This window comes from Polypterus senegalus, chromosome 17 (genome assembly GCF_016835505.1).
Source record: "Polypterus senegalus isolate Bchr_013 chromosome 17, ASM1683550v1, whole genome shotgun sequence".
Lineage (NCBI taxonomy): Eukaryota > Metazoa > Chordata > Cladistia > Polypteriformes > Polypteridae > Polypterus > Polypterus senegalus.
Window position 1 is genome coordinate 86,968,761 of NC_053170.1, and position 26,613 is coordinate 86,995,373.

Sequence of the window (26,613 nt, forward strand, 5' to 3'; positions counted from 1 at the left end):
ACACAACACTGTGTGAGTGTGTCTTCACCCTTTGATGGTTTAGCACCCTGCCCAGGTGTTGAACCTGCCATATGCCTTATGATTGCTGTGATAAGCTTCAGCTGCCCCATGAATCTGCCCTGGATAAACGGTTTATAAAACTGGATGGGTGAGTAGATGGGTGGATGAATGAATCAAAGAATACAGAACAGATAACAAAGGCAGCAAGTTAAAGTAAAGGTGACACAAAATGACCGAGAAAACAGACAAGGCCTGAGATCGGATTCAATAAACGCGCAGATGTTCACAGGTAAAATGAAAGCATATAATTTTATTTCCATATAAGTGAAAACAGAATGTGTCTGGTGGAACATCATGTGCTTCAAAAGCTCTCACCCACACCTGGCAGTATACAGAGACAGAAAATATTAGACAGGACGCGAGTAAAAAAAAAAAAAAATAAATAATCCCATCTCGATATTAGATCGGCTAAAGTAAAAAAAAATCTGGCCAAAATCCTTTTTTCCCTTTAATCATCTACAAAGGTCTAGAACTCTGCCTGCAACAGAATATCTGCTAATGCAAACTGAGTAGGCTCAGAAAGGTAAGTCTCAAAGGAAAATGGGCGGCTAACAAGTCACATATTAAACCTTAAAATAATGATATTAATGATATTAAGCTGAATTTCCCAAAATCAATCCCTTGGATGAAAGAGGAATATTCAGAGAAATGTTTTTATACAAATCAAAAGCAAGGATGAAGGAAGATGTTGCATTCTAGACGACGGGTGTCTAGGGGGAAATGTTTAACTCAGCACAAAGACTTTTTCATTTCTTTTTCCAATGATTTAATTGTATGAAACACTTTATCAAGTTGTGTTCAATCATAGCCACATGTCAAGGGGTACCAATGAATCCACAGAGCCATTTATAGGTTCTGATGTTTCCAAAGTTCCTCATCCATGTTCAATACATTTTAACATATCACTAATTCAAATAAAATGTATCCAGACAGTATTACTTGTTCCCAGGTATGTCTGATAATGGGGTCTCTTAACTTTTTTCCAGTAGCATCTGTCTTTGATGATCTACGCAGGGGTGTCAAACTCCGGATCTGAAGGGCTGCAGTGGCTGCCGGTTTTCGTTCTAACCCTTTCTAGTTTTCACTGCTAATTAACTAATTTTTCCTTTATTTTAATAGGCCTGTTGTTAAGGATTCAGTCCTCTGAATTGCCTTGTTTCTTTATTAAAGGACAGCCAAACAGAAATGATACGTGAAACGTGCCAACAGATGACCAGCTAAATTGGGGCTTCAAACTCCAACCAATTTCACACCAACCAGTTTCTTAATGAGAAGCCGATTCTTGTTGTTAGTTAAACTCATTATTTAATTCCATGGCTTGTTGCTGCTCTCAATCTGCCACAACAGACATTTCCAAAACTGTTGATTTTCTGTTTTTTTCTAAGAATGGCGTCAAAATGTTTCGGTGAGCTAAGAGATGATCCTTACCCAAGACCTCCACCTTTTTTTATTTTCAGAAAATGTGTGACGGGCACAGTTGAGCTGGTCATGTGGCGGCTTGTTTTGTGTCTCACTATTGTTTGGCTGCTAATTGAGGAAAAAACAACTAATGGACTGAGTCAAGTTAATTAAAATTAAGACAAAAGAAGTTAATCGGCAGCAAAAACGGGTCACTAATTAAGAAGATGGTTAGAATGAAAACCTGCAGCTACTGCGGCCTCCAGGACCGGAGTTTGACACGTGATCTACTGGCAATATTGTAAATGAATATTTCATTGACTTTTCTCCATAACAATGTTAACGTAAAAAAACTGTCATTTGTTTTCCTTATCGATGATAGCTTCTAAAAGTGGTAAAAAAATCACCTGTGCATTATATTTGTTTTACGTCTTCATCATCAAACAGTAGCTTCGCTTACTGCCAGTTTCTTTACGTGTCATATTAAAGTTCCATAAATGCGACTTTTGTGTTGTGATTAAGTGTGTGTTTTCAACCTGCGGTGGGTTGGCGCGCTGTCCAGGGCTTTTCCTGTCATGCGCAATATGTTTGATAGGATAGGCTCCCTCTTCCACTGTTCAGGATATAGCGGGCGTGGAAATTGGATGGATGGATAATAACGATCATCGCACACTTGCACTGACTGGTGACTTACATTGTTGTTTTTTTTTTTTTAATCAGGCAGATGTGAGGGCAGCTTCGTCTCGTGCTGCAAGAGAACTAGGGGTCCTTTCTTACTTCGCAGCCCGCCGCGCAGTGGGGAGCGTTTAAAGTTAATGTTCTCCTCAGCTCGTGTCTTGAATATCTGTGTTACAATCGGCGTTATTATTTTTATTATTATTTAACAATGTGGGAAATTGAGGAGTTGGATGTCGAGCCTATCACTACAGTATGTATTTTTTTCTTTATCAGTTTGATTTTTAATATTAAACGATGCAGTTGTCGTAGTTTTGCGACTTAGTCCATTTGATTGATCTTTTTGACAGGCGGTAGTGACATTTGTTTTATCTAAAACAGCCGCAGTTATTTTCGAAGGAGTAATCAAAATCACGTTACATGGCATTTGGTAGGACTAAACCCATTAAACAGCAATGCCAGTTACAAGTGCAATACTTTAATATAAGGGGGAAAAACTCTATTTCAACAGGCCATCTACTGTGAAACAGTAAAATATTTTATGAAGGACATTATACGATAGATAGTGTTGTTTGTGATATTTAATTAAATACGCGATTTGAAACATCAGAAAGGCAGAGCATCAGTGCCATATTTTAAAAAAGGTTTTGTCTGCATTGCACAAATGTCAAGCCGGAAAACATTTTTTTTAAAGAAAAAATTGCGTACTGTTTAGCAGGTGACTCTGAAAAGTTTCAGACTTTAGTGTTAGTTTATATATCATAACTTCGTAATCAAATTTAGGGTCGACTAGAGCCTGCAGTATTTAGAAGCTGTTTTGTAATTAAACCTGTCAGGTTATCTCGCTAACACGTCCAGTCTCATTAAAACCAGACTCATTTTATTCGTACTAACACTTGGCTTACGCCTGACAACATTTGTTATACAATTAGTTGGGTTTCTTTTTGTTTTTGCATTTGGAACAAAGGCAGGCAAAATTTCTTGCTCAGGGTCATATAATGGGATTTGAATCTTCACCCACGGGGCTAGAAGTCCAAAACCACAACAAGACATTAAATCGTCAGCTAACCTATCGGGTGTTTTTAAAATGTGGGAGAAAAATCAATGGGGGGATCTGGAAAACCTACAAACTCTGTATAGATGGCAACTGGATTTCCAGGAAACGGGAGTCAGTAACACCTACTACTGTGCCACCACAAAACATTGTTCAGATAGTCTATGTGTTCTAAACTGTTAATGAATTGGCATCGCCTCATCAAGGGGCATATCTTCTACACTGGAACGTAGTGAGGGTTCCAGATCTCACGTTTTGTCTGGCTTTAAGTGAACTGGGGTGGAAGGTTGTGATTTCTTGTACTTTTGATTACATTTTATGTCATTTTTCTTAAATGTATGTCCTTGTTTATCCCCTACAATGTGTGACAGTAAGCAGGTAAAGGCATACTTAAGCAGAAGTGTTTAATGTCTGGTGTTTTCTTTCTTCAGCCTGCTGTAGCACTGAATGAAAACTTTTTTTCAGTGCTTTCTGTAAAGCCGTATAGTATGTGGGTATAAAACATGGCAGATGATGGTGGAGTATGAAGCAAGTATGGGAAAGGAGTGAGAGGTGAAAGTGACCATTTCAGTGTGTTTATTTTCTGAAGGAGGGTGCAGTAAAGAGAGAAATGAGTACTTTATTGATGCAGAAATTCAGAGTGAGAATGATTTGTGGGAAAAGAAATACTGATTCCAGATTCCTCTTGGTCCTCTGTTCACTTTGTTGATTGTATATAAAGGCTTTCAGGACTCCAGTCAGATACATAAGGAATTTATTTAACAAAAGACATCTATGGAATATATTATGCAATATCTTGCACTGTAATCACAAATATACAAACATGTTTTTGTTCAGGCAAAGCTTTTAAAGATATGAAAAAGCCAAAATTGGTGTAAACTACTCTAATTTATGGTGTTTATAAGAATGATTTACTTCATTAAGTATCTTCTTATATATTACGCTACCATGGCTGTCCGTTTGTCTGTCCAGGATTTTAAATCCCCTGTAGCTCGCTATTGACCTGAAATTTGGTACGCATTATACTACGCATCTACTATCCGCTTTCGGGGTGATGATTGGCCTCCAAGGTTATTCCTCTTTTTATGTTTATTTTATTGTAGAATCAACTCTTGGTAGCGCATGTGTGATTACGGGTGCCATTCTCATTCCCTACCACCTTCACCGTCACTTCCCCTACCTCTTCAAATCTTAAATCATTCTTGAGGCAGATTGAAGACTAAAGTGCCTGCTTAAGTGAAAAATGAAGGGCAACGTACTAAGCAATTGCAACATAAACACTGACTTAATCATTTTTAACACAAAAAGATGCAGATGAAAGAAGAGCAGAAGTGGGCCACTAGGGTGGAGAAAAGAGCTGCTCAGGTAGCTGCAAGCACGTCAACCTCTGAGCAAATGAATGCTAAACATACAGAGAAAGATTAGGAATGCTCTAGTCAAGTGTATTTGTGAAGTTACTGGTAAATATATTATAAACAAGAATAGTTGTATCATATACAGTTAGGTCCATAAATATTTGGACACATACAACTTTTTTCTAATTTTGGTTCTGTACATTACCACAATGAATTTTAAATGAAACGACTCGGGTGCAGTTGAAGTGCAGATTTTCAGCTTTAATTCAGTGGGGTGAACAAAAAGATTGCATAAAAATGTGAGGCAACTCAAGTATTTCTTTAACACAATCCCTTCATTTCAGGGGCTCAAAAGTAATTGGACAAATTAAATAACTGGAAATCAAATGTTCATTTCTAATACTTGCTTGAAAACCCTTTGCTGGCAATGCCAGCCTGAAGTCTTGAACTCATGGACATCACCAGATGCTGGAGTACCTTCTTTTTAATGCTCTGCCAGGCCTTTACTGCAACGGCTTTCAGTTGCTGTTTGTTTGTGGGCCTTTCTGTCCGAAGTTTAGTCTTCAACAAGTGAAATGCCTGTTCAATTGGGTTAAGATCAGGGGCCTCCTGCATAACGCCGTGCGTAGAATTCGCACTATAACATGACGTAAGCACAAAAGCCGAAATGTGCTTATGCACAGAAAATTCCAGATGCAGGAATCTGTGCGTCTACCAACTTACGCGTTCTTCCGCTACATAAATCCCGGTCAGCGTGAAAACTAACGCACGTGCACGCGCCTTCTGTCCCGCCCCGTCTCCTCCCAGAATTACGCCTCTTTGAATATGCAAATCAATATAAATAGAACTTAAGCTCCGTTTTCTATGAAAAAGCAATGGGAAAAGCAAGAGGGAAAATAGAAGAATTTCAGCGAATACCAAGTGGAGGCAAAGAAAAACGTACTATTTATTGGTTTATACAGTGGAATAAACAAGAAAAGGAAGTTGATCGAGTGACATAGCGTGTTGGGAGAAACAAGCTCAAGTTCACAAAGTCGCACAGTGCCCGACATAAAAAAGAAATTGCCAGATATCAAAGTCGCCGTGAAAAGGTGAGACGTGGCCCACCGTCTGAGTGTCATATGGAAGCTTATTAGGGTACAGTGTGGGGAAAAAAGGCACAATTTCGAAATTTCCACTTTAATGACGTAGTTTATTTTGTCATTAAAGTAGAACATCATAAACTTCATCTTAAATTTATTTAATTTACTAGTTTCTCAAATCCCATCGTAACTAAAGTAGCACGTTAAATGCTTTGTTTTGTATTTGATCTTCTATGTGCTCTGTGTGTGAATCACTACGTGCTTCTTAAACGGGCTTTCTCTTTCTCCGACAGGACACAGAATCCATTACATTTGTGATATTACAGCTCTCTGAATAATTAAAATACTGAGAATGTATACGTGATATCATTTTCATGATGATTGGAATGAAAGCATGTTATTAAGAACACGATGGCGCAGTGATTGTTCATGTCTCGTACAAGATGTTGCTGCGCCATGCGCGACCTTCAATGAAATACTTTATTGTAGCAGTCCTGTCTCTTTCAAACGTATTAACCTCCAATTCCTGTCCTTACTTTTCTTTCCCCAAATACCCAATCACCACACAATCAGCTCTGTAATAGACGTTAAGCCATCTGTAAGCTTACAACGCCAATTCTTCAAAACTTTTCAGGAACATTGAAATATCTTTGTGTGTGTGTGTCATCCGTTCAGTCGTCTCCGACCTTCGGCGATTCTATAAGCTAGTTCTCTCCACGCTTTTCAATCTTGCACAGCTTCTTTGAGCTGTGTTATGCTCATGCCCGTGTCTGCTTTGAGGGTGTTAAGCCAACGAGTCCGCTGGCGGCCGGGTCTTCTTTTGCCGCTTACCATCCCTAGCATGACCGATTTTTCTAGCGAATTTGATTGCATTATATGGCCGAAATAGGCCAGTTTGAGTCTAGTGATTTTCCTGTCAAACAAGATGTCCTGCTTTAAGCGCTCTAGCACTTCTTTGTTCGTTACTCTCGCTATCCATGGAATGCGGAGTAGCTTTCTCCAGCACCAAAGTTCAAAACTGTCTTTCTTCTGTCGGCTTTTTTCAGGGTCCAACTTTCACATCCATACGTGGTTATTGGAAAAACAATTGCACGGACTAGCCTGCATTTAGTGGTGAGGCTGATATCTCTGCTTTTCCAAATTTTTTCCATGTTTAGCATTGTACTTCGGCCGTAGTGTCGTCAGCGTATCGGAGATTATTGATGTTTCTTCCGCTGATTTTTACTCCAATTTCTGACTCCTCCAGTCCTGCCTTCTGCGTGATGACTTCCTCGTACAGATTAAACAGAAAGGGGGAGAGGATGCAACCTTGTTGCACTCCTTTTCTACAGTGGAACCATTCAGTGTCTATGAAGAGAAATATCTTCATAGTATGTGTTTAATTATTCTATCCTTTCAGTGTCACGCCAGTCTCAGCAAATATACAGTGCAAGACAGGAACAATACCTGAACTAGCTAGCGCTGCGGCACCGTGTCCTCACATGTTTAATTATTAACAATACAGATTATTTAAATGAAGTTCAAGTTTTATCTGTATAATATATTAAACATATTTTGCTGCATTTCATCTTACAAATGATACCGTCATCATATGTAAATACGCTCTTTATAAAGTGGCGCAGGTTGTGCAATGTTCTAACTGTAGTGCAAGTTTACAGTGAGGTGATTGTACTTATAAGTACAAACAGTTCTACAAGGAGCAATTGATTGAGTGCATTTATAGTTCTTGGGATGAAACTGTTTCTGAACCGCGAGGTCCGTACAGGAAAGGCTTTGAAACGTTTTGCCGTGGCTGAGGCAGCGTGTGCTTGATGCTGTATCCCGATAATTCTCTTTCCGATCAGCTGCTGCTGTGATTCACACTCAGATACAGTGATAAAAATACTCCAAGTGGTGCAGTGAGAGTAATATGGAAAAAGATGATCCGCTGTGGCAACTCTTAAAGGGAGAAGCTGAAAGAAGAAAAAGAAGAAGGTGCAGTGAGAGTAACAACGCCAGAGCAGTTATGGTATTTGGAATACTATGGCTATTCCCTGGACCATTCTATTGTTACACGTTAATTACAATCTGATGCATTACACTAAAACAATATGTGGTTAGTTTCAGTGTACAGTATTTATAAAATCGCGTCAGGAAAATAGAGTAACCACACAGGAACAGTAGCACTGCTTTGACGCTGGGTGCCACCAGTCTGCAAAACCGAGCGGAGAACTTGCGTACGACAAAGGTATGAGGTACCGTGGAAAAGTGCGTGGTTTTACGCCAAGTTTAGGTTTTATACATCGCGATTTGAACGTGGAAAAGTTCTTAGGCAACATTTCTGTGCGTACGCAGTGTTTATACATGAGGACCCAGGTGACTGACTTGGCCATTCAAGAATTTTCCACTTCTTTGCTTTAATAAACTCCTGGGTTGCTTTGGCTGTATGTTTTGGGTCATTGTCCATCTGTATCATGAAACGGCCGCCGCCCAATCATTTAGCTGGATTTGAGCAGACAGTATGTCTCTGAACACCTCAGAATTCATTCGGCTGCTTCTGTCCTGTGTCATATCATCAATAAACACTAGTGTCCCAGTGCCACGTGTCAGCCATGCACGCCCAAGCCATCACACTGCCTGACTCCACCGTGTTTTACAGATGATGTGCTATGCTTTGGATAATGAGCTGTTCCACGCCTTCTCCATACTTTTTTTCGTGCCATCATTCTGGTAGAAGTTGATCTTGGTTTCATCTGTCCAAAGAATGTTTTTCCACAACTGTGATGACTTTTTTAGATGTTCTTTAGCAAAGTCTAATCTAGCCTTTCTATTCTTGAGGCTTATGAGTGGCTTGCACCTTGCAGTGCACCCTCTGGATTTACTTTCATGCAGTCTTCTCTTTATGGTAGACTTGGATATCGATACGCCGACCCCTGGAGAGTGTTGTTCACTTGGTTGGCTGTTGTGAAGGGGTTTCTCTTCACCATGGAAATGATTCTGCGATCATCCACCACTGTTGTCTTCCGTGGACGTCCAGGTCTTTTTGCGTTGCTGATTTCACCAGTGCTTGCTTTCTTTCTCACGATGTACCAAACTGTAGATTTTGCCACTCGTAATATTGTAGCAATTTCTCGGATGGGTTTTTTCTGTTTTCGCAGCTTAAGGAAGGCTTCTTTCACCTGCATGGAGAGCTCCTTTGACCGCATGTTGTCTGTTCACAGCAAAATCTTCAACAAGCAAGCACCACACCTCAAATCAACTCCAGGCCTTTTATCTGTTAATTGATAAGACATAACGACAGACTTGAACACACCTGCCCATGAAATAGCCTTTGAGTCAATTGTCCAATTACTTTTGAGCCCCTGAAATAAAGGGTTTATGTTAAAAAAAATACTTTAGTTCCCTCACATTTTTATGCAATCATTTTGTTCAACCCACTGAATTAAAGCTGAAAGTCTGCACTTCAACTGCATCTGAGTTGTTTCATTTAAAATTCATTGTGGCAATGTACGGAACCAACATTAGAAAAAAGTTGTTTCTGTCCAAATATTTATGGACCCAACTGTATTTGAAATATTAAAATATGTGCTTTAAATGTTTAAGGTCTAATTATTCTTTATTATTGTAGAACTCATTTTTCACTGTCTGATAGTGGTCTATAGAGGGCTAGATGTCTAGTAAAGGACCAAAAATAAATTGCTTGTAATCGCTGTCCCTGGAATAATCTAAAATGATATCCTACATGTTAATGTTTGAAATGTCAATTTTAACCTTTTGGGAGTGGCTTTTAGATGGTTAGGACCATTGGTAAAGACTCAGATATGACAAATATTATCATATTGATGATCAGTAGCCTTGAAATAGCATAAAATGACACTCCAAATGCCTATATTATCGATCTTCATTATTTCAAACTTTTGTGAAAAGGAGTAACTTTTACCTCCTCTTATCTCATTGGAGGTAAACCCCTGGAAGTCAGGTGATATGGCTTGCACAACTTAAAGTCCTTCTGACCATTTTTGCTGAAGACACCATTGATTAACTGTTTTTCATAAGAGTGTAGTTTCCTAAATACAATATGGTTCAAAAGTGGCATATAAATGAGGGTTTTTTTTTTGGGTGTAGAGGGCCAAAAATATGGATGAATCCTCAAAAGTCTGTTGTCTTGCATAACTAGATTTGTCAAACAATATTGGGGATTTTCTCATATTGGACAGTCGGGAGGTGCTGGACAGAAATAATTAAAATGATTTGAAAGCTTTCATAAGTAATTCTTGTGAACATAATATAGAGTATAAGAGCATGCAGATCTTTTGGCAAGCACATTTACTACAAGGGTAAAAGTAGGATGACCTAAACCTGAAAGTAGAAATATTCATGGTGCTTAGTCTCAAGGTCAAGGGCAGCCGCATAGTTTGCATACTTTAACCAGATAGATAAAAGTCAGTATAAAGCAACTTTGTTGCTTTGGTAATCTTGAGGCACTCTTTCAAGGATAAATTTAAGCCAGCTGCATCCTTTTGAGACAACAGTTACTTATTTTTTAAAATATTTTCAAAACCTTGTGAGCTTCCGGTTCCAAAATTGTATTCAACAAAGACAAACGTTCTAAGTTAGTACTGACCTGTGTAGCAAAAAGTGTGAATAATTGGTACAAAAGGGTGAGTCTGACATGGTGTGTTGTTGGAAATAGTGATAATGGTCTTGTGCCTGTTGATAACTAAATTCCTAGACATTCTGAGTTAAAACTAGACAATGTTTTCTGTTGTTGCTGTTTTTTTGGCATTTGTGTTTTGTCCTTTGTATGTGTTTGTTCTTGTTTTGGGCAGTGCAAAAACTAAAAATAAGAAGTGGGCTATTCAATTTTAATTCAGCCAATTTTCAAAATGTTTTTTGCATCACCATTTTTGATTTTGATGAAACTTTGCATTTGAATTAAACTTGCCTCCAAGAGATCAGAAATATTTTTGTTAATTTAAAAACCAAAAAAAAACTCCTTGAGATATGACAACTTTCTTCACCCAACCCAACATGAAAAAGATAATTTGAAGCATTTTCTCTTGAGCTATCCAATCTTTTTAATTAATTCAATTAATTAATTAAGTCAATTAATTTGAATAAGGGTAGGTTTCTTTTATCAAGTCTGGCATTCAACTTGCAGACTATATATATATATATATATATATATATATATATATATATATATATAAATGTTTTTTTACAACTTTTGGTTATTAAAAAACAATGAAGGGCTTGGAATAACAAAGGTAAGTCTTTTATAGTTAAGACTATACTGTATGGGTACAACTTATATTGAAACCTGCCCTGTTACGTGGGCCACTTCATGAGATTACCATTCCATAAATAATTAAAAAAAGTACAGTTTGTGAGCCTCAACAAATGATGTGGGGTTGCGGGTAACATGTTTTCACTTTAATTGAAAAGAAAGTACTGTGTACCTTGACATAAATTTATTTTAAATAACTGTTCTGAAGTCAATCTAATCTACAAAGGATTTGATAAATATACAGTGGTTTCGGAAAGTATTCAGACCCCCTTCAATTTTTCACTCTTTGTTATATTGCAGCCATTTGCTAAAATCATTTAAATAATTTTTTTCCTCATTAATGTACACACAGCACCACATATTGACAGACAAAAAAAAGAATTTTTTAAATTGTTGCAGATTTATTAAAAAAGAAAAACTGAAATATCATATGGTCCTAACTATTCAGACCCTTTGCTCAGTATTTAGTAGAAGCCCCCTTTTGAGCTCATACAGCCATGAGTCTTCTTGGGAAAGATGCTACAAGTTTTTCACACCTGGAATTGGGGATCCTCTGCCATTCCTCCTTGCAGATCCTCTCCAATTCTGTCAGGTTGGATGGTAAACGTTGGTGGACAGCCATTTTTAGGTCTCTCCAGAGATGCTCAATTGGGTTTAAGTCAGGGCTCTGGCTGGGCCATTCAAGAACAGTCACAGAGTTGTTGTGAAGCCACTCCTTCGTTATTTTAGCTGTGTGCTTAGGGTCATTGTCTTGTTGGAAGGTAAACCTTCGGACCAGTCTGAGGTCCTTAGCACTCTGGAGAAGGTTTTTGTCCAGGATATCCCTGTACTTGGCCGCATTCATCTTTCCCTCGATTGCAACCAGTCGTCCTGTCCCTGCAGCTGAAAAACACCCCCACAGCATGATGCTACCACCGCCATGCTTCACTGTGGGGACTGTATTGGACAAGTGATGAGCAGTGCCTGGTTGTCTCCACACACTGAGGAGAGGCAAGACACATGACAGCCCGCATGGAGTTTACTAAAAGACACCTGAAGGACTAAATACTGAGCAAAGGGTCTGAATAGTTAGGACCATATGATATTTCAGTTTTTCTTTTTTTAATAAATCTGCAACAATTTCTAAAATTCTTTTTTTTGTCTGTCAATATGGGGTGCTGTGTGTACATTAATGAGGAAAAAAATTAATTTAAATGATTTTAGCAAATGGCTGCAATATAACAGAGTGAAAAATTGAAGGGGGTCTGAATACTTTCCGTACCCACTGTATATTATCCAATGGAACCACTGGAGAAGGGTAAGTGAATTCTGCATTCGTCTTAAGCCTCTCAGGCTATCAAAGACGTTCCTTCAGGTTTTCTATTCCCCAGATAACAGTAAATCATTTTACAGACTGTGAAAAACCCATTTTCTAAATTTAACGTTTGCATAAGTCAATGTTTCTTTTTCAAGGCCAGAGTTTGTCTTGCAAACTTTTAAAGGTGTGTACTTTTGTTTTTTATTATTTTGTGTACGTGATACAGTATATGTTTTGGTAAGGCACAAATACTGCATAAATAAAATGGTAATCCATATTTATAATTACACCTCAACAATTAGGAAAGTCTAGCTATTACACTCTGGCGGGGAGGGGGGAGTATAATTATAATGTTTATTTTAACAGCAACAAAAGCTGTTGTGGATTTAATGATAAATTATTAAAACCTATAAGTGCTTTGATGTTAGTTAAACACTGCTAAATTATAAACATAAATGTGTGAAAAATATATTTTGTTAGAGAAATGGTGTGTTTTCTTTTGTTTTTTCTTTAAATATTAGGTTTTGTTTCAGATAAGTACACTACAGAAAAAGCAGCTTGTAACTATGAGAAGCATTTTATTTTTGTATCTTGTATTTTACTTTTGTATTATGGATGGATGGATATTCTCAAAATATTTTATTAATTAAAAAAAGTAAGCATTTTAATGGAATTTTATTTATTTTAATATTTTAATGGCCACTTAATAAGCCAACATAATTTTATTTTGTTAATTAAAAATGAACAGTTAACACCTGTGGTCTGTAGTTTAATTATAAAAAAATACCAAAGTTAATACTTTAATACTGAACACAAGGCTCCCTGCATCTGGTTATGAGCTTAGTGTAATTGTTTTTATAGAGCTAAAGGAATAACAATCAGAATCATTATCAGAATTGGCTGATCCAATACCATGAAATCTGTGATTATGATCTGCCCTATAAAACCCTGATCAGTGTGTCACGATTTTAATCATGATAGTTACTAAAAAGGAAGCCAGAGCAATCGTTTTGTTCTTTTCCTTTAGTTCTTATTTTTTTTCCTCCTTCTCAATATATTTAGTTTCATATTGAATTTGCAACAGCTAAACCACATGTGTCCTTTCTGTAGGTAATTCCATGGGTTAACTCCAGTAAGAGCCGGCTAGGGTTTGAATGGGGTCCAGGAGACATGCTGTTTTACGAGACTGTAAAAGGTAAGATTGCTAACAGACCTATGATTACATTTTATTTTCTGTAATCTTTGAAGCAGAAGTCCCCAACCCTTGTTTTGGAAAACCACTTTCTTAATTGGAAGCCACATTTTATGTCCTTTTGCATACTTAAGTGTTGTGTTGCTATTTTTCTACAGTTCAAAACAGCCAGTGATGTAGTTTGAAACCAATAATTAAGATAAATTATTTCTTATTAAAATATGTAGACATTTGAATGGATTAAAGTTCAAGTGGTTTTTCATCTGTACATAGTACAGTGAAGAAGTTGTTGATTTAACATATTGAGGGCTACATGCATATAGATTGTCTTGTGAGGTATTTGTCTAGGGGTGGCTGGTAAAAATGCTGGTCCTTCTGTTTATCATTGATATATTCATTCAAAACATTCTGTAGTACATACAGTACTCTGTACTACAATGTGATTAAACATTGAATATTGATATTAATATGATCTTTTGTAATGTCTAGCATTGTTTGTATTTTCTCAGGTGGTGGTCCCAAGGGTAAAGTATGCCCACTAATTCATGTTGTTAGGAAGGATGAAGAAATGTATTCTCCAATCCTTAGGAAACTCTTTAATGAATCCCATCACATTTTTGTGGGCTTACAGAGGAGTCAAGAGGAATCTGCAAGCAAACCAAAGACCCATCAGTGAGTTTGTACTTTCATAGGGCAAACTTCTTCTTTACATTTAGTTCAAATTATTCCATCCAAGTGTCAAAAAAATGATTAAACAAAAGCCACAGAGTACCTCTGGAAATTAGATAATGGTCATCAGGAAGATGATTAGCTGACATTTCATCATATGGTTTTTGGTGTAAGGAAGCAGCCATTAAAAGGTGTTTCAATGTATGAAAGGGAAGGTATTCGAGTAGTCGAGTCTAATGTTTAGGAAGTGAAAGGGGCAAAGCCGTCAGTATGTGCAACAGTCACAATTGAAGCAATTGGCTTATTTATATGCTTGGCACCCTTAATACGTTAGTTTCTAAATTACTGCAGTATATGGCCAATATCATGGGTGCTGGACAGGTGCTTATTTTTTATCACCCTGTTCATTTCACAAAGTTTGTTGGGATATAATGAAATTAATCAATGCTACAGACATAAATAAATCAAGGCCCTTGTTATTTTCAAAATTGGAAAAGAATACAATATCAAAAATAAGCTCAAATATCTGTGGTAGCAAAGAAGTTAATTATGTCAGTTAAATACTTAAACAAATGTTACAATACATGAAAGATAGTCAAATAGCCCAGATGTAAAGAACGATTCAATACACTTTTAGTAGTAGCCATTTAAAGGGTATTAATTGCATCAGAACCAAATCCATCCAGTGTGTCATACCCTGGCTGTGGGGAAGCAACATGAAATTAAACAGCTGCACCTTACAGTACTTGTGCCATTGTATGAATGAACTCCATTTACTTATAAGCCCCAAGTATAAACCAACAAAACGACTACAACAGAAGTAATGTATAGTTTAAAGAAAACACTGCAAGAAATGAGATTCTTTAAAGATAATGGGCACTAAAGTTTTTAAATATCAAATCCAAAAGCATTCCCTCCAGAGGATCAAAATTCACTACCATGAGGATGTGGATTAACCAGTTCCAAAACAGCAAACTTGATATCCTCAATGTACTGCCCAAGTCCTGCAAAATGGTCACAAAATGGTTGGTAGTGTTCAAAAGTTCTTGTATAGACGATACATTTTTTTTTAAATCTACATAATAAAATGGACAGATGCAAATACATGACACTTTTTGGATTACAGTCAGTGCAGTTTTAGAACCTGCGTATGATATTAAATCGAAGGTCCAAATTACTTGATTTATCATATACCAGCTATATCAAAGGGAAAATAGAGGGGTCTCTTGAAAACACAGAAGTAATTAATTAGTAAAATAGGCTGTTGCTTTAAAATACTCTATCGGATTATGTTGAAGAACTCAGAATATTTAAGGGAACAAGTCAAACTTTTGGATTTTTTCCTGTTTGGGTCTGTCAGCATCCGTGTATATAAGCAGCTCCCCCTCTCTGCGTCTATGAATTAAATCCCTAACACAAGATATATAATCAGTCCTAGTAGAACAAATCCTCTGGTATCTAAAGAAATGTCAAACTGGCAAATTATTAATTAAAGAAAAAAGGGGGTAACTGGATATGTGTAGGAAAGTATTCGATTAGCGAATATTTGATAGAATACCTGGTCTTGTCCCCTAATCAATTTGTCAGAAACATTGCTCCATGTTGGAACAAAGGGTGAAATGCAAATAGGAATCACAACTGTTAATAAATGCATAAAACAATTTTTAAATTATCATCGTCGGTCCACAACAGAAAGATCTTGGCAATGTCAGATTTCTTTTAAAGGCTCTAATTCTGTGTATCAGTGACAAAAAAGCCAAAGTATTATTTAACGTTGAATTGCATTAGATTTAAAGTGTGTAAACTTCCAAGGGATTGAATACTTTAAAGGTGCTGTAGTTGGTAGCTAGATAATGGAAAGATGATGCAGAAGAATATGCTCTTAATGCATATATCATGTTTGTCTGAGAACCATGAAGGTTAAACCTTAATAAACTTAAATTATACCTTATAATTAAGAATATATTTTTTAATCATTAAATTGGCAAATCTGGATTTTGTCGATTTAGTGAAACAAGTTTGTTCATTTGCTATTACCACAACTCTGTATTAAAATGTTATATTTATTTTCCCTTGATTCATTCAATCATTTCTGATTTATTGCCAGCCCAAATATCATTAAACTTTAAGATTCTGCAGATCTTGGAAAAGTCACATACACTATAAAACAGTAATTGTTTGGTAAAGTGATTCTTTTTACTCATTAATATTATTTTACTTATATTTTTGTGTTCATTCATACAGGTTTGTTAGCATAAGTAAGAATTACAGATCTGTCATTCGAGCCTGCATTGAGGAACTACAGCATATTGCAGGCAAGTTGTTTCTGCTCTTTTGGTCACTGTCTGTATGTGGTTTCCAGCTTGATTTTAACTTGCCAATATTCTTTAAACTATGGGCTTTGTCCCTGCTGGTTTTGCTTGACTACATTGTTAGGAGGGCTGTGACAATCGAATGTCATGTGATACCAGGCTAACTGTGGGCTCAGGTCTGTAATTGTCATTATTCATGTGACGTGATTGAAAAATGTTTTACAAGGAAGGATAACCATGGCAGCTACCAAGGGCAGAGAAGCGCACTCTTGTTTGTCTGTCTGTTACATTACTTTTAGAACATCTTTTTAAAAATACATGTTATTATGATGCAATGCATCTATTGAATCATAATAACAGTTTATTATTATTATTATTATTTACAGTGCTTTTTGTGTAAGTTGTTTTTTCTTTACTTGGCCGGGAGGCCTTATGGGAAAAGATTGAGAAGTCATTTTAATGAATGAAGAGCTGTGGTAAGAGGATCATTTACTAGGCTGAGATTTAATATATTAGACACATCTTGATGCATGATTGAAATGAGTCTGTGATTTTTATTTGTTTATTTATTTATTTTTTGTAAACTGTTTCATTTTTTTTTTAATTGTCTGTTTTATTAGAATAAACTAGTGTTTTATTTTTCAACTGAAAATGTTTTCAGATCGCAGTCAAAAACATATTTACGTGACAAAGTAAAAATCAATAAGGTTTTCATTTTAATAAGCCAATGTATGAAAATGTTGGAATGCCATGACTTCTGAAATTTTTGGTTCACTTCTAAATAGCACGTTATTCTCTGTGCTCCAATGTATGCTTAATATAAACCTAGTGAGTAGAAAAGTGATATCAAATCTCCAAAAACAGCAATCCATTTTCATAAAAGGCTAAGTTAATTGATTTTTAGCAACCTCATATAGTTAAATCATCCATCCATCCATCCATCCATTCATTTTCCAACCCGCTGAATCCGAACACAGGGTCACGGAGGGTCTGCTGGAGCCAATCCAGGGCACAAGGCAGGAATCCAATCCCGGGCAGGGTGCCAACCCACCGCGGGACACACACAAACACACCAAGCACACACTAGGGCCAATTTAGGATCGCCAATCCACCTAACCTGCATGTCTTTGGATTGTGGGAGGAAACCCACGCAGACACGGGGAGAACATGCAAACTCCACACAGGGAGGACCCGGGAAGCGAACCCGTGTCTCCTTACTGCGAGGCAGCAGCGCTACCCACTGCGCCACTGTGCTGCCATATAGTTAAATAATAGATGCTAAATGTTGTTAGTGGATTTGTTTTTGATCACTGTTTTTTTTAGATATTGTTCCTGAGGGTTGTAAGTAGGGCGGCACGGTGGCGCGGTGGTAGCGCTGCTGCCTCGCTTCCCGGGTCCTCCCTGCGTGGAGTTTGCGTGTTCTCCCCGTGTCTGCGTGGGTTTCCTCCGGGCGCTCCGGTTTCCTCCCACAATCCAAAGACATGCAGGTTAGGTGGATTGGGGATTCTAAATTGGCCCTAGTGTGTGCTTGGTGTGTGGGTGTGTTTGTGTGTGTCCTGCGGTGGGTTGGCACCCTGCCCAGGATTGGTTCCTGCCTTGTGCCCTGTGTTGGCTGGGATTGGCTCCAGCAGACCCCCGTGACCCTGTATTTGGATTCAGCGGGTTAGAAAATGGATGGATGGATGGATGGGTTGTAAGTAAATGTAATTCATACTGACTGTTAAGAAGGTCAAAATATATTCAGGCAAACACCTATGACAAGTGGAATCATGAATTGTTTTTTACGTCATGTTTCTTTTTATTAAAGTCTAGGAGGAACCATGATAAACAAAAAGCAGCCACGAAAGACTTCCTTAATTGTTGATAATCTTGAGCCCACAACAATACCACAAAGAAAAAATTATAAAATGGCTGACAGTCATAAAGGCTATATTTAAATGCTTTGTTTTTGTGCATAATAACCTTGCTCTTTCAATATGTAATGCTAAGAGGAGTCAATTAAGCTAAATCATGCATCCAAACAGTATCATAGTGAGTAACAGCATGCCTCATGGTCAGAGTAATCCTGGTTGTTTTAAAATAGTTAGTTACTCTATCATCTGATTTTGATTTAGGAGCTGTTAAAATAAAGCACTTTTGCAAAACACCAACTCGCTAGTTAATGAAGGTTTTGTTGCTTCCAAGTGCAGTCAGCATGAAAGCATAGTAAGTGTAGCCAGAATACAGCATACCAATATGCCCGTGATTTAAAAAAAAAAATTCATTGTGATATTTAAGGAAGTATCTAACGATCATTAAAAAGCAAATGCTTAAACATATGAGAAAGGCAAATACTAAAAAAGTTAATGAACACTTTATATATTTTATTCCCAAAAGAAAAATAACCATTCCTCTGTTTCAAAAAGATACAATTTAGATCTACAGCACTGTAATAAAACAATTTACAGAGAGTAATGTGGCTGAAGTTTGCTAAAGCAAAGGATACTGGTCCTTTTGGTTCATGGGCCCCAAAATAATGATAACAAAAATGTAGTTTTGTCACCAAAGATACCTTTCTATCGAGTGTAAAACAGTGTGTCCACACATCCTGCAAACAATACGCCTGCACATGTTGCCTAATGTATTTGTTTATTATCTAAGTTTGCATGTTACACAAGTCATTTTATTATTTCATAAAATACCTGTTTTTAGGAAAATTTGCAAATTGGGTACCATTTTGAATTATAAAAAAATGTATGTTATCCACTTCATTTTCTAAAAGCTAAATGAAAAAAATAATGCTGGGTATACACTATATGCTCCTAGTTCACCATGCTGTGTTTCACCTCTAATATTGAGTCATGTATCTTTCTGTAAAATTTTATAACATTTAATATGTCCATTTTGTCTGGACAGTGTAAAATGATTGTAATGGACTGGTTTTGAAAAAATGCATTTCATAGTGTTGATTATTAACAGAAGTTTGCAAATTCTTGGAGCTTGTTGTGGTTAAATGCTGGGCCATAAAGAGTAACTTTATATAAATCAACAGAAAATGGTGAGTTATTAACATTTAATCAGTACACACAAACAAATGTTTTATATGTTCATATTAAGTTTTTTGAAAAATCCTTGACACTTGGTATAATCCATCCATCCACTTTCTAACCCGCTGAATCCGAATACAGGGTCACGGGGGTCTGCTGGAGCCAAACCCAGCCAACACAGGGCACAAGGCAGGAACCAATCTTGGGCAGGGTGCCAACCCACCGCAGGACACACACAAACACACCAAGCACACACTAGGGCCAATTTAGAATCACTAATCCACCTAACCTGCATGTCTTGGATTGTGGGAGGAAACCGGAGCGCACGGAGGAAACCCACGCAGACACGGGGAGAACATGCAAACTCCACGCAGGGAGGACCCGGGAAGCGAACCCGGTTCTCCTAACTGCGAGGCAGCAGCGCTACCACTGCGCCACCATGCCGCCCACTTGGTATAATAGAAGACCAAATCTTAGTGCTATCACTTTAATCCTGTATATGTAGTTATTGAAAATAATTAGCATTACTAAATTCAAGCAGTCCAGCTTATTTATTCAAAGAGATGGCTTTGCTCCACTTATTACAGTTTTTAACTCCACCTTTCAATTTTATTCAGTTTTTTTAACTTTTAACTGAATCACACTAGAAACCTAAAAGCCATATTTTCTGTGCAAAATGCATTTTTATTTCTGTACTTGTCCTATAATTGGATATAACTTGCAGTTTGTTTTATTTTTTTTTTTTCCCTCTGGAGGGACAGAATTGGAAAAACAGTTGGATGGATTGTGTTAAACTTTATGGAATATTTAAATACAATATGATACTCAAAGTGAAATTGAAGTCTTGTAAATATATTAATACTTATCAGACAATAAATCCAAATTCCCTTTCCAAAATGTATTTTGACAAACAAGCCTTATTGTAACGTTTGACTCAATTCATATCTACTGAAATAAAATAAAAATACAGCCTTTTAATTGGGAGCATGTGGAAAACCACTATGAGATATGAATGCATTATGTGATTGTTGTGTCAGGTTGCTTTGTTTTTTGTCCTATCACAGCAGGCTGACTTACTCTATTGGCTCTATATACATATTATATTCTAATCCTGGATCGGTCTCGGATTTTTTTTGCTGCAAGCATTTGTACTCTGGTCATACTTGGAGAAAGCTATTTAATGAAACCAATACTGAATATCAGCTGTTGATATCAGTAGAATACAAGTACCAATGAGAAGCAGCAGTGCTTCTTTCCAGAAGTATTGTTAGACATTATGAACATTTCAGTTTGGGGCTTGTTTTATCTTTGCCTGAAAATAATAAAAAAAAAAAAACAACTCTTGACTGCTCTCTGTTTGATTGTAAAGTGTCATGTAATGTCATTTTCTGACCTGCTTAATCCAGACCAGGGTTGTAGGGGGGAGATTCCAACAGCCATAGGGTACAAGGCAGTAACAAACCCCGGACAGGGCAACAGTGCATCCCAGGGTAACCACATACATCCATACACCAAATGCACAGTAGGGCCAATTTGGCATTGCCAGTTCACGTAATCGGCTTGTCATTGGGCAGTGGGAGGAAACCGAAGCACCAGGAGGAAACTCGCACAGATACGAGAAGAACATAACTGCATGCAGGAAGGATGCAAGATGCGAACCCTGGTCTCTTTACTACAAAACAGCAGTTACCACTGTGCCACCATATCGCCCATTGCAAACCACGTTTCTGCTAAATTACTTTTCAGATAGGGGTATTTCAGGATGTCCTGTTTTGCTTTCAGTACCTTTTTGTTGCACATTTTCCAGCATGTTTTGTTTAAAGTGCTCATGTTAGAAGGATTGGTGTGTTATTCATGAGTCGAGATAAGCGTGGTATTTGAAAGCAGCTTTAATTGTCACTACAGCGGACATGTACTCTGTGCCTATACAATGTGTAATGTTTTTGCATTTGGTAGCTTTTCATTGTATAAAGAGGACACAGCCAATGGCATTTAGTGGTGGTATCTTAAAACATATTTCTGACTATACATAGTTGGCATAAGATGTCATGTCTTCCTTTCTTTGTTTTACATTTATAGTTTCATCAGCGGTTTCTGCTTTAACAGCACAAGATTATAACCAGGTAAGTAATGTTAATTATATATAAAAATGTGTTTTAAAAAAACACCATTTTAAATTTAAATAAACATTAGGCTGCAATTTACTAAAACAAAGAAACTCAATACGATATACAGTTAACAGTGAAGATGCAGGCCTAGTTCTGTAACAACAGATCACAATAATTCCTAGTTCACTTAAGCATCATGAGCACTTTTTCCCGTGTTAAGTTCATTTGGTAAGAACTGTCTAGTGATGGAAATTGCTAGCCTGTCTGGAAATCTAAAGTACAGCATCTGAAAACTGTTTAGCAGATCAAAGACATGGATTATTTCACAGCTCTTTGTAGCATCATATGTCTTTTAGTCATGTTAAGTTTCTCTTGGTAAAAGAAGGTAATAAAGCAAATTAGGTTTGATAGACTTGGAAATCAATCATATAGTGGAGTTAGTTTAAGTAGAAACTGCATTGCTTCCAATACAGCAGGCTATTTAAAAATGGCCCCCATCTCCACAACTAAGAATATGATTGTAGGATAGTAAGTCGGGATGTTACCCTGATAGCAGTTACCAACTAACTCTTGTATAGATATTACAGTTTACTGACCTGAATTGAAGCAGTGTGCATTTTCACTATGGATGGTAAAGAATTCTACAAGAGTAGAAAGATATTTTTGACTTTAGCACAATGCAAATGTAGATGTTGTTATTGTTTATGTTCAACTGAATAAGAATCTTGATGTATACCAGCTCAGCATCATTAAAAAAATCACTTGCACCTTCATTGAAATTAGATTTATTTATTTATTTATTTTAAATTGTATCTGATACATTGGTACCCCAGCACGTCTTTCAGAAAATGCACCACTTCTCCCAGAAAACTATTGTACAGTAATTACAAATGCTTTGGTATAAATGTTTTCTTTTGTTTGCTTTGGGACAACACAAAAAAGCAGAGGAAAAAAAGTCAAATTCGATACCATTCCAGACAGACCTCCCAAATGAGACTGGTCAAAATTATGAGCACCTTCTCAGAATTGTAAGAAATATTTGGATGGCAATCACGTGGTGCTCCTTTTAAATTGTATTTAAACTCACGTGTGGCAGGTAACAGGTGCTGGCAACCAGTTTAAATGGAGAAAAGTTGACTCTCTATTTGTGTCTGTGTTTAGCACACTGAGCATTGGAGGAAATAAACAAGGAGCAAAGAATCGTCGGAGGATTTGAGAACAAAACTTTATTTATTTTGTTTCTCCAGATTTCCATTCTTCTGGCCGTGGAATTAATCTGGAATCTGTGTGAGATTCTTTTCATTGAAGCAGCCCCTGGTAAGGATACACAAATTCCTTTGGAAAAATGTTCAAGCAGATCTCCTAATTTTAAACAAATTACTGTACTGTTCTTTCCGCTTAAATACACATACTACACAATTATACCACAATTGCTTATCATGTTAAGCCTTTTCATGAGAAGCTACCTAAATGGTAACCTTGCTGAGCTACAACATATATTCCCTGCTATTTTTTTCCAGATTTGTTTTTATGACATTAGATTAGAGGTCGTACAAAGTAGTTAGTATACAGTATATCTATTTCTCTATAAACTGAGAAATCCCATGTACATAAGTATTCACAGCCTTTCCTCAATACTTTGTCGATGCACCTTTGGCAGCAATTACAGCCTCAAGTCTTTTTGAATCTGATGCCACAAGCTTGGCACAACTATCCTTGGCCAGTTTCGCCCATTCCTCTTTGCAGCACCTCTCAAGCTCCATCAGGTTGGATGGGAACCGTCGGTGCACAGCCATTTTAAGATCTCTCCAGAGATGTTCAATCAGATTCAAGTCTGGGCTCTGGCTGGGCCACTCAAGGACATTCACAGAGTTGTCCTGAAGCCACTCCTTTGATATCTTGGCTGTGTGCTTAGGGTCGTTGTCCTGCTGAAAGATGAACCGTCGCCCCAGTCTGAGGTCAAGAGCGCTCTGGAGCAGGTTTTCATCCAGGATGTCTCTGTACATTGCTGCAGTCATCTTTCCCTTTATCCTGACTAGTCTTCCAGTTCCTGCCGCTGAAAAACATCACCACAGCATGATGCTGCCACCACCATGCTTCACTGTAGGGATGGTATTGTCCAATCCTGTCTCGGAGGTCTACAGACAATTCCTTTGACTTCATGCTTGGTTTGTGCTCTGACATGAACTGTCAACTTTGAGAACTTCTATAGACAGGTGTGTGCCTTTCCAAATCAGGTCCCATCAACTGAATTTACCACAGGTGGACTTCAATTAAACATCTCAAGGATGATCAGGGGACACAGGATGCACCTGAGCTCAGTTTTGAGCTTCATGGCAAAGGCTGTGAATACTTATGTATATGTGCTTTCTCAATTGTTTTATTTTTAATAAATTTGCAAAAATCTCAAGTAAACCTTTTTCACGTTGTCATTATGGGGTGTTGTGTGTAGAATTCTGAGGAAAAAATGAATTGAATCCATTTTGGAATAAGGCTGTAACATAACAAAATGCGGAAAAAGTGATGCGCTGTAAATACTTTCTGGATGCACTGTATGTATACTGTAAGTGAGTTTACATACAACACCAGTCAAAAGTTTTAGAACACCATTTTTTATGTTCTATTGAAATTTAACCAGTTAAAGTGCAGTGAATGAACCTGAACTGATACTGAGGATAGCAATAAAAACTGAAAAATTATTTGATTTTTCAAAGTTGTACAAAACTCCCTTTTTAAGGGAGCATGTAATTAGTTAGCGCCATACAGCTTTTATGTAGCAATTGAAGTTAATTAAGTGTTGAAAGTAGATACAAGCATTTCCTACAGGTGTCCCAATTTTTGTTGATTACTTACAAGACTTCTGTTTGTGCAAAAGCAGTGCTGGAACAAATTCTGTTGCTACTCCTGGTGCAGCATTATCTGGACAATATTGCACTGTATATATTGGATAAGAAAAAAATGATCAGACCACCATAACCGTTAAAAGTACAGGTCATTCCTTTAGAGAAATTACAAAGGAAGCTAAGGTGTCAGTGCGCACAGTGTTCTACACCACTAAAAGGAATGTGGAAACTGGCTGGGTCAGGTCTGGTAGACCCAGAGCCACAACAGAATCAGAAGACAAGTTTCTGTTGCCCTCACCACACTAATGTGCAAGCATTTGTTTATGTGTTTGATATTTTTCCACACTAGCCCGATAATGAAAACTTTTATAACCTGTTTTTCAGAAACGTATTCTTTTGAAAACTTAATGTCATCCTTTCAGCATGGATGAGCATACGCGTCTTTTTCTAAAAACGATACTCTAGTCTTTCTCTGATTGGTTTTTATTTATTTCAGTGGTCACACTTGACCGTGAAAAAAAAAAAAAACATTTTACAACGTAGCAGGCATTAAAGAGTTGTTTTACATGGTTGTGCTGCTTACCTGTATAAATCTAAATTGCATTTTGTAAATTTTAAATGTTGCATATGTGTAAAAAGCAAATTACTTACAGTTTTGTGATAAATCCCATGGCTGGCAGTGTCACTAATGTAGTGAAGAATTCAGAGTCCTGTGAAAATCAGATTGTAAATAACTCAGTTGACCGCCTCTAATCAATGTTTATTACTTAAATGTAATCTGCTCAGTAAGGAGGAGGACATTCTGCAGCAAAATTAATAATAAAAATTAAAAATAATAAGGAGCTTAATTGAGTAGACTCACGATATTACAGGACAGAAAGAGACAAAAGCACAATGCAGTATAATGACTGTATAGACCCCCACACACTATCTATTTATTTATTTATTTATTTATTTATTTTTATTGCTTGATTTTAGTTTTACAAATGATTTTTGGTACAAAATGCACTCTGATTGCTGTGGACTGTTTGTAATGAACCATCTCATGAATGAACAAAGAGCTAAACAGTTATTATTTATTTATTTTTTTTCAAGTGTTGCTTTAATATTTGCTTTATTTTTATTTAATGACAAGACGACCATCACTAGTTCTGAAGACTGTTACTTTTGGCTGTAATGAGAATATTAACGTGGGCGCTTCACTCCGGTTCCTTAAAGAATGTCTGTCGTCTTTTTTTTGTTTTTAATCTTTTCTTTTTTATGTAGTGAACACATTAGTCCTGCTTGTGCAGATAGTTTCTAAAGCACAGTGGAATCTGACTTTCACAGGGTTATGAATTTTTCACTGCATGGTCCCTTCATGGAGTTGGCCGCTGATTCACTGGGCGTGCATTCAGGCAAATGTCGTATATGGTTTTTGGCCGTTTAGTATGGACAGGGATACTTGAAATGAGGCAAAACAGCAGTGTGGACAGGTATTGTGTGTGTGTTTAATAATGCGAACATAGCCTGAGAGTCTGCAGCTTTTGTTAAGACATCAGTGGGAAATTTTTGCATCAACTTTTAAGGCTTAATTAATTTGCATTGCAGCAGAAAAGCTGTATGAAATGAATGTTGAACAGGTAAGCACTTGCAGCATTGTTTGTTTAGCGCCTGTGTTTTAATCACGATGACTGAATTTTGTGTTTTGCTTTTTCCCTGTCACTGCCCCACAAGTTCTTGGTGCATGTTCATTTAAAAAAAAAATAGATTAGTTCATTACACTATTGACTTATTTTTGCACAATTAGCATTATTTAATAGGAATGTTTTACTCACTTTGATTTTCTACTTACAGTAATCTCTGCAAGTAAATTTGCTTTTAAATTGAACATTAATTTACATGTATTGTTCTATAGCTGGAACTCTCCTTCTACACCTCTTGGATTGGGTGCAGGTGCACAATGCAGGTGTAGATGATGAAGCACAAGAGTTGTTGCATAGTGAGGACCCTGCACAACATCCAAAATTTTGGGATGTGGTAAGACTCTACCAGAAATACTGTATCTGTATCTATTTCTGTATTGATTTCTTTTTTTCTTGTTTGAAGTTGTATAACATCATGTTTTCTGTTCTTCCAGGTCATTTGCTATGTGCTACAAGGTCGAATACAAGAAGCTCGACAGTTACTTGCCAAACAAGCTACCCAGAAGCCTGCTGCCTCAAGCATGTTTAAAACTATGGATGGGCTGTTGAAGAAGATGCCTGTTTTCAATGTTTGTATTGACTTGTATAAAT

At 37.1% G+C, this 26,613-nt stretch overlaps 1 protein-coding gene across 2 annotated transcripts in view; it reads left to right on the plus strand.

The window, feature by feature from the left end:
- Positions 1–26,613, plus strand: part of nup85 (nucleoporin 85) — a 51,883-nt gene that overhangs the window by 1,148 nt on the left and 24,122 nt on the right. Inside the window, exons 1-8 of one of the 2 annotated variants that reach the window (XM_039740365.1) lie at positions 2,209–2,386; positions 13,298–13,382; positions 13,889–14,051; positions 16,293–16,363; positions 21,466–21,509; positions 22,742–22,811; positions 26,235–26,356; positions 26,457–26,591. In XM_039740365.1, coding sequence (XP_039596299.1) covers positions 2,345–2,386; positions 13,298–13,382; positions 13,889–14,051; positions 16,293–16,363; positions 21,466–21,509; positions 22,742–22,811; positions 26,235–26,356; positions 26,457–26,591 — 732 coding nt within the window. In that variant the 5' untranslated portion in view covers positions 2,209–2,344. Of the gene's footprint in view, positions 1–2,208; positions 2,387–13,297; positions 13,383–13,888; positions 14,052–16,292; positions 16,364–21,465; positions 21,510–22,741; positions 22,812–26,234; positions 26,357–26,456; positions 26,592–26,613 lie in introns of those variants that run through there. The other variant, XM_039740366.1, reaches the window with a different exon arrangement.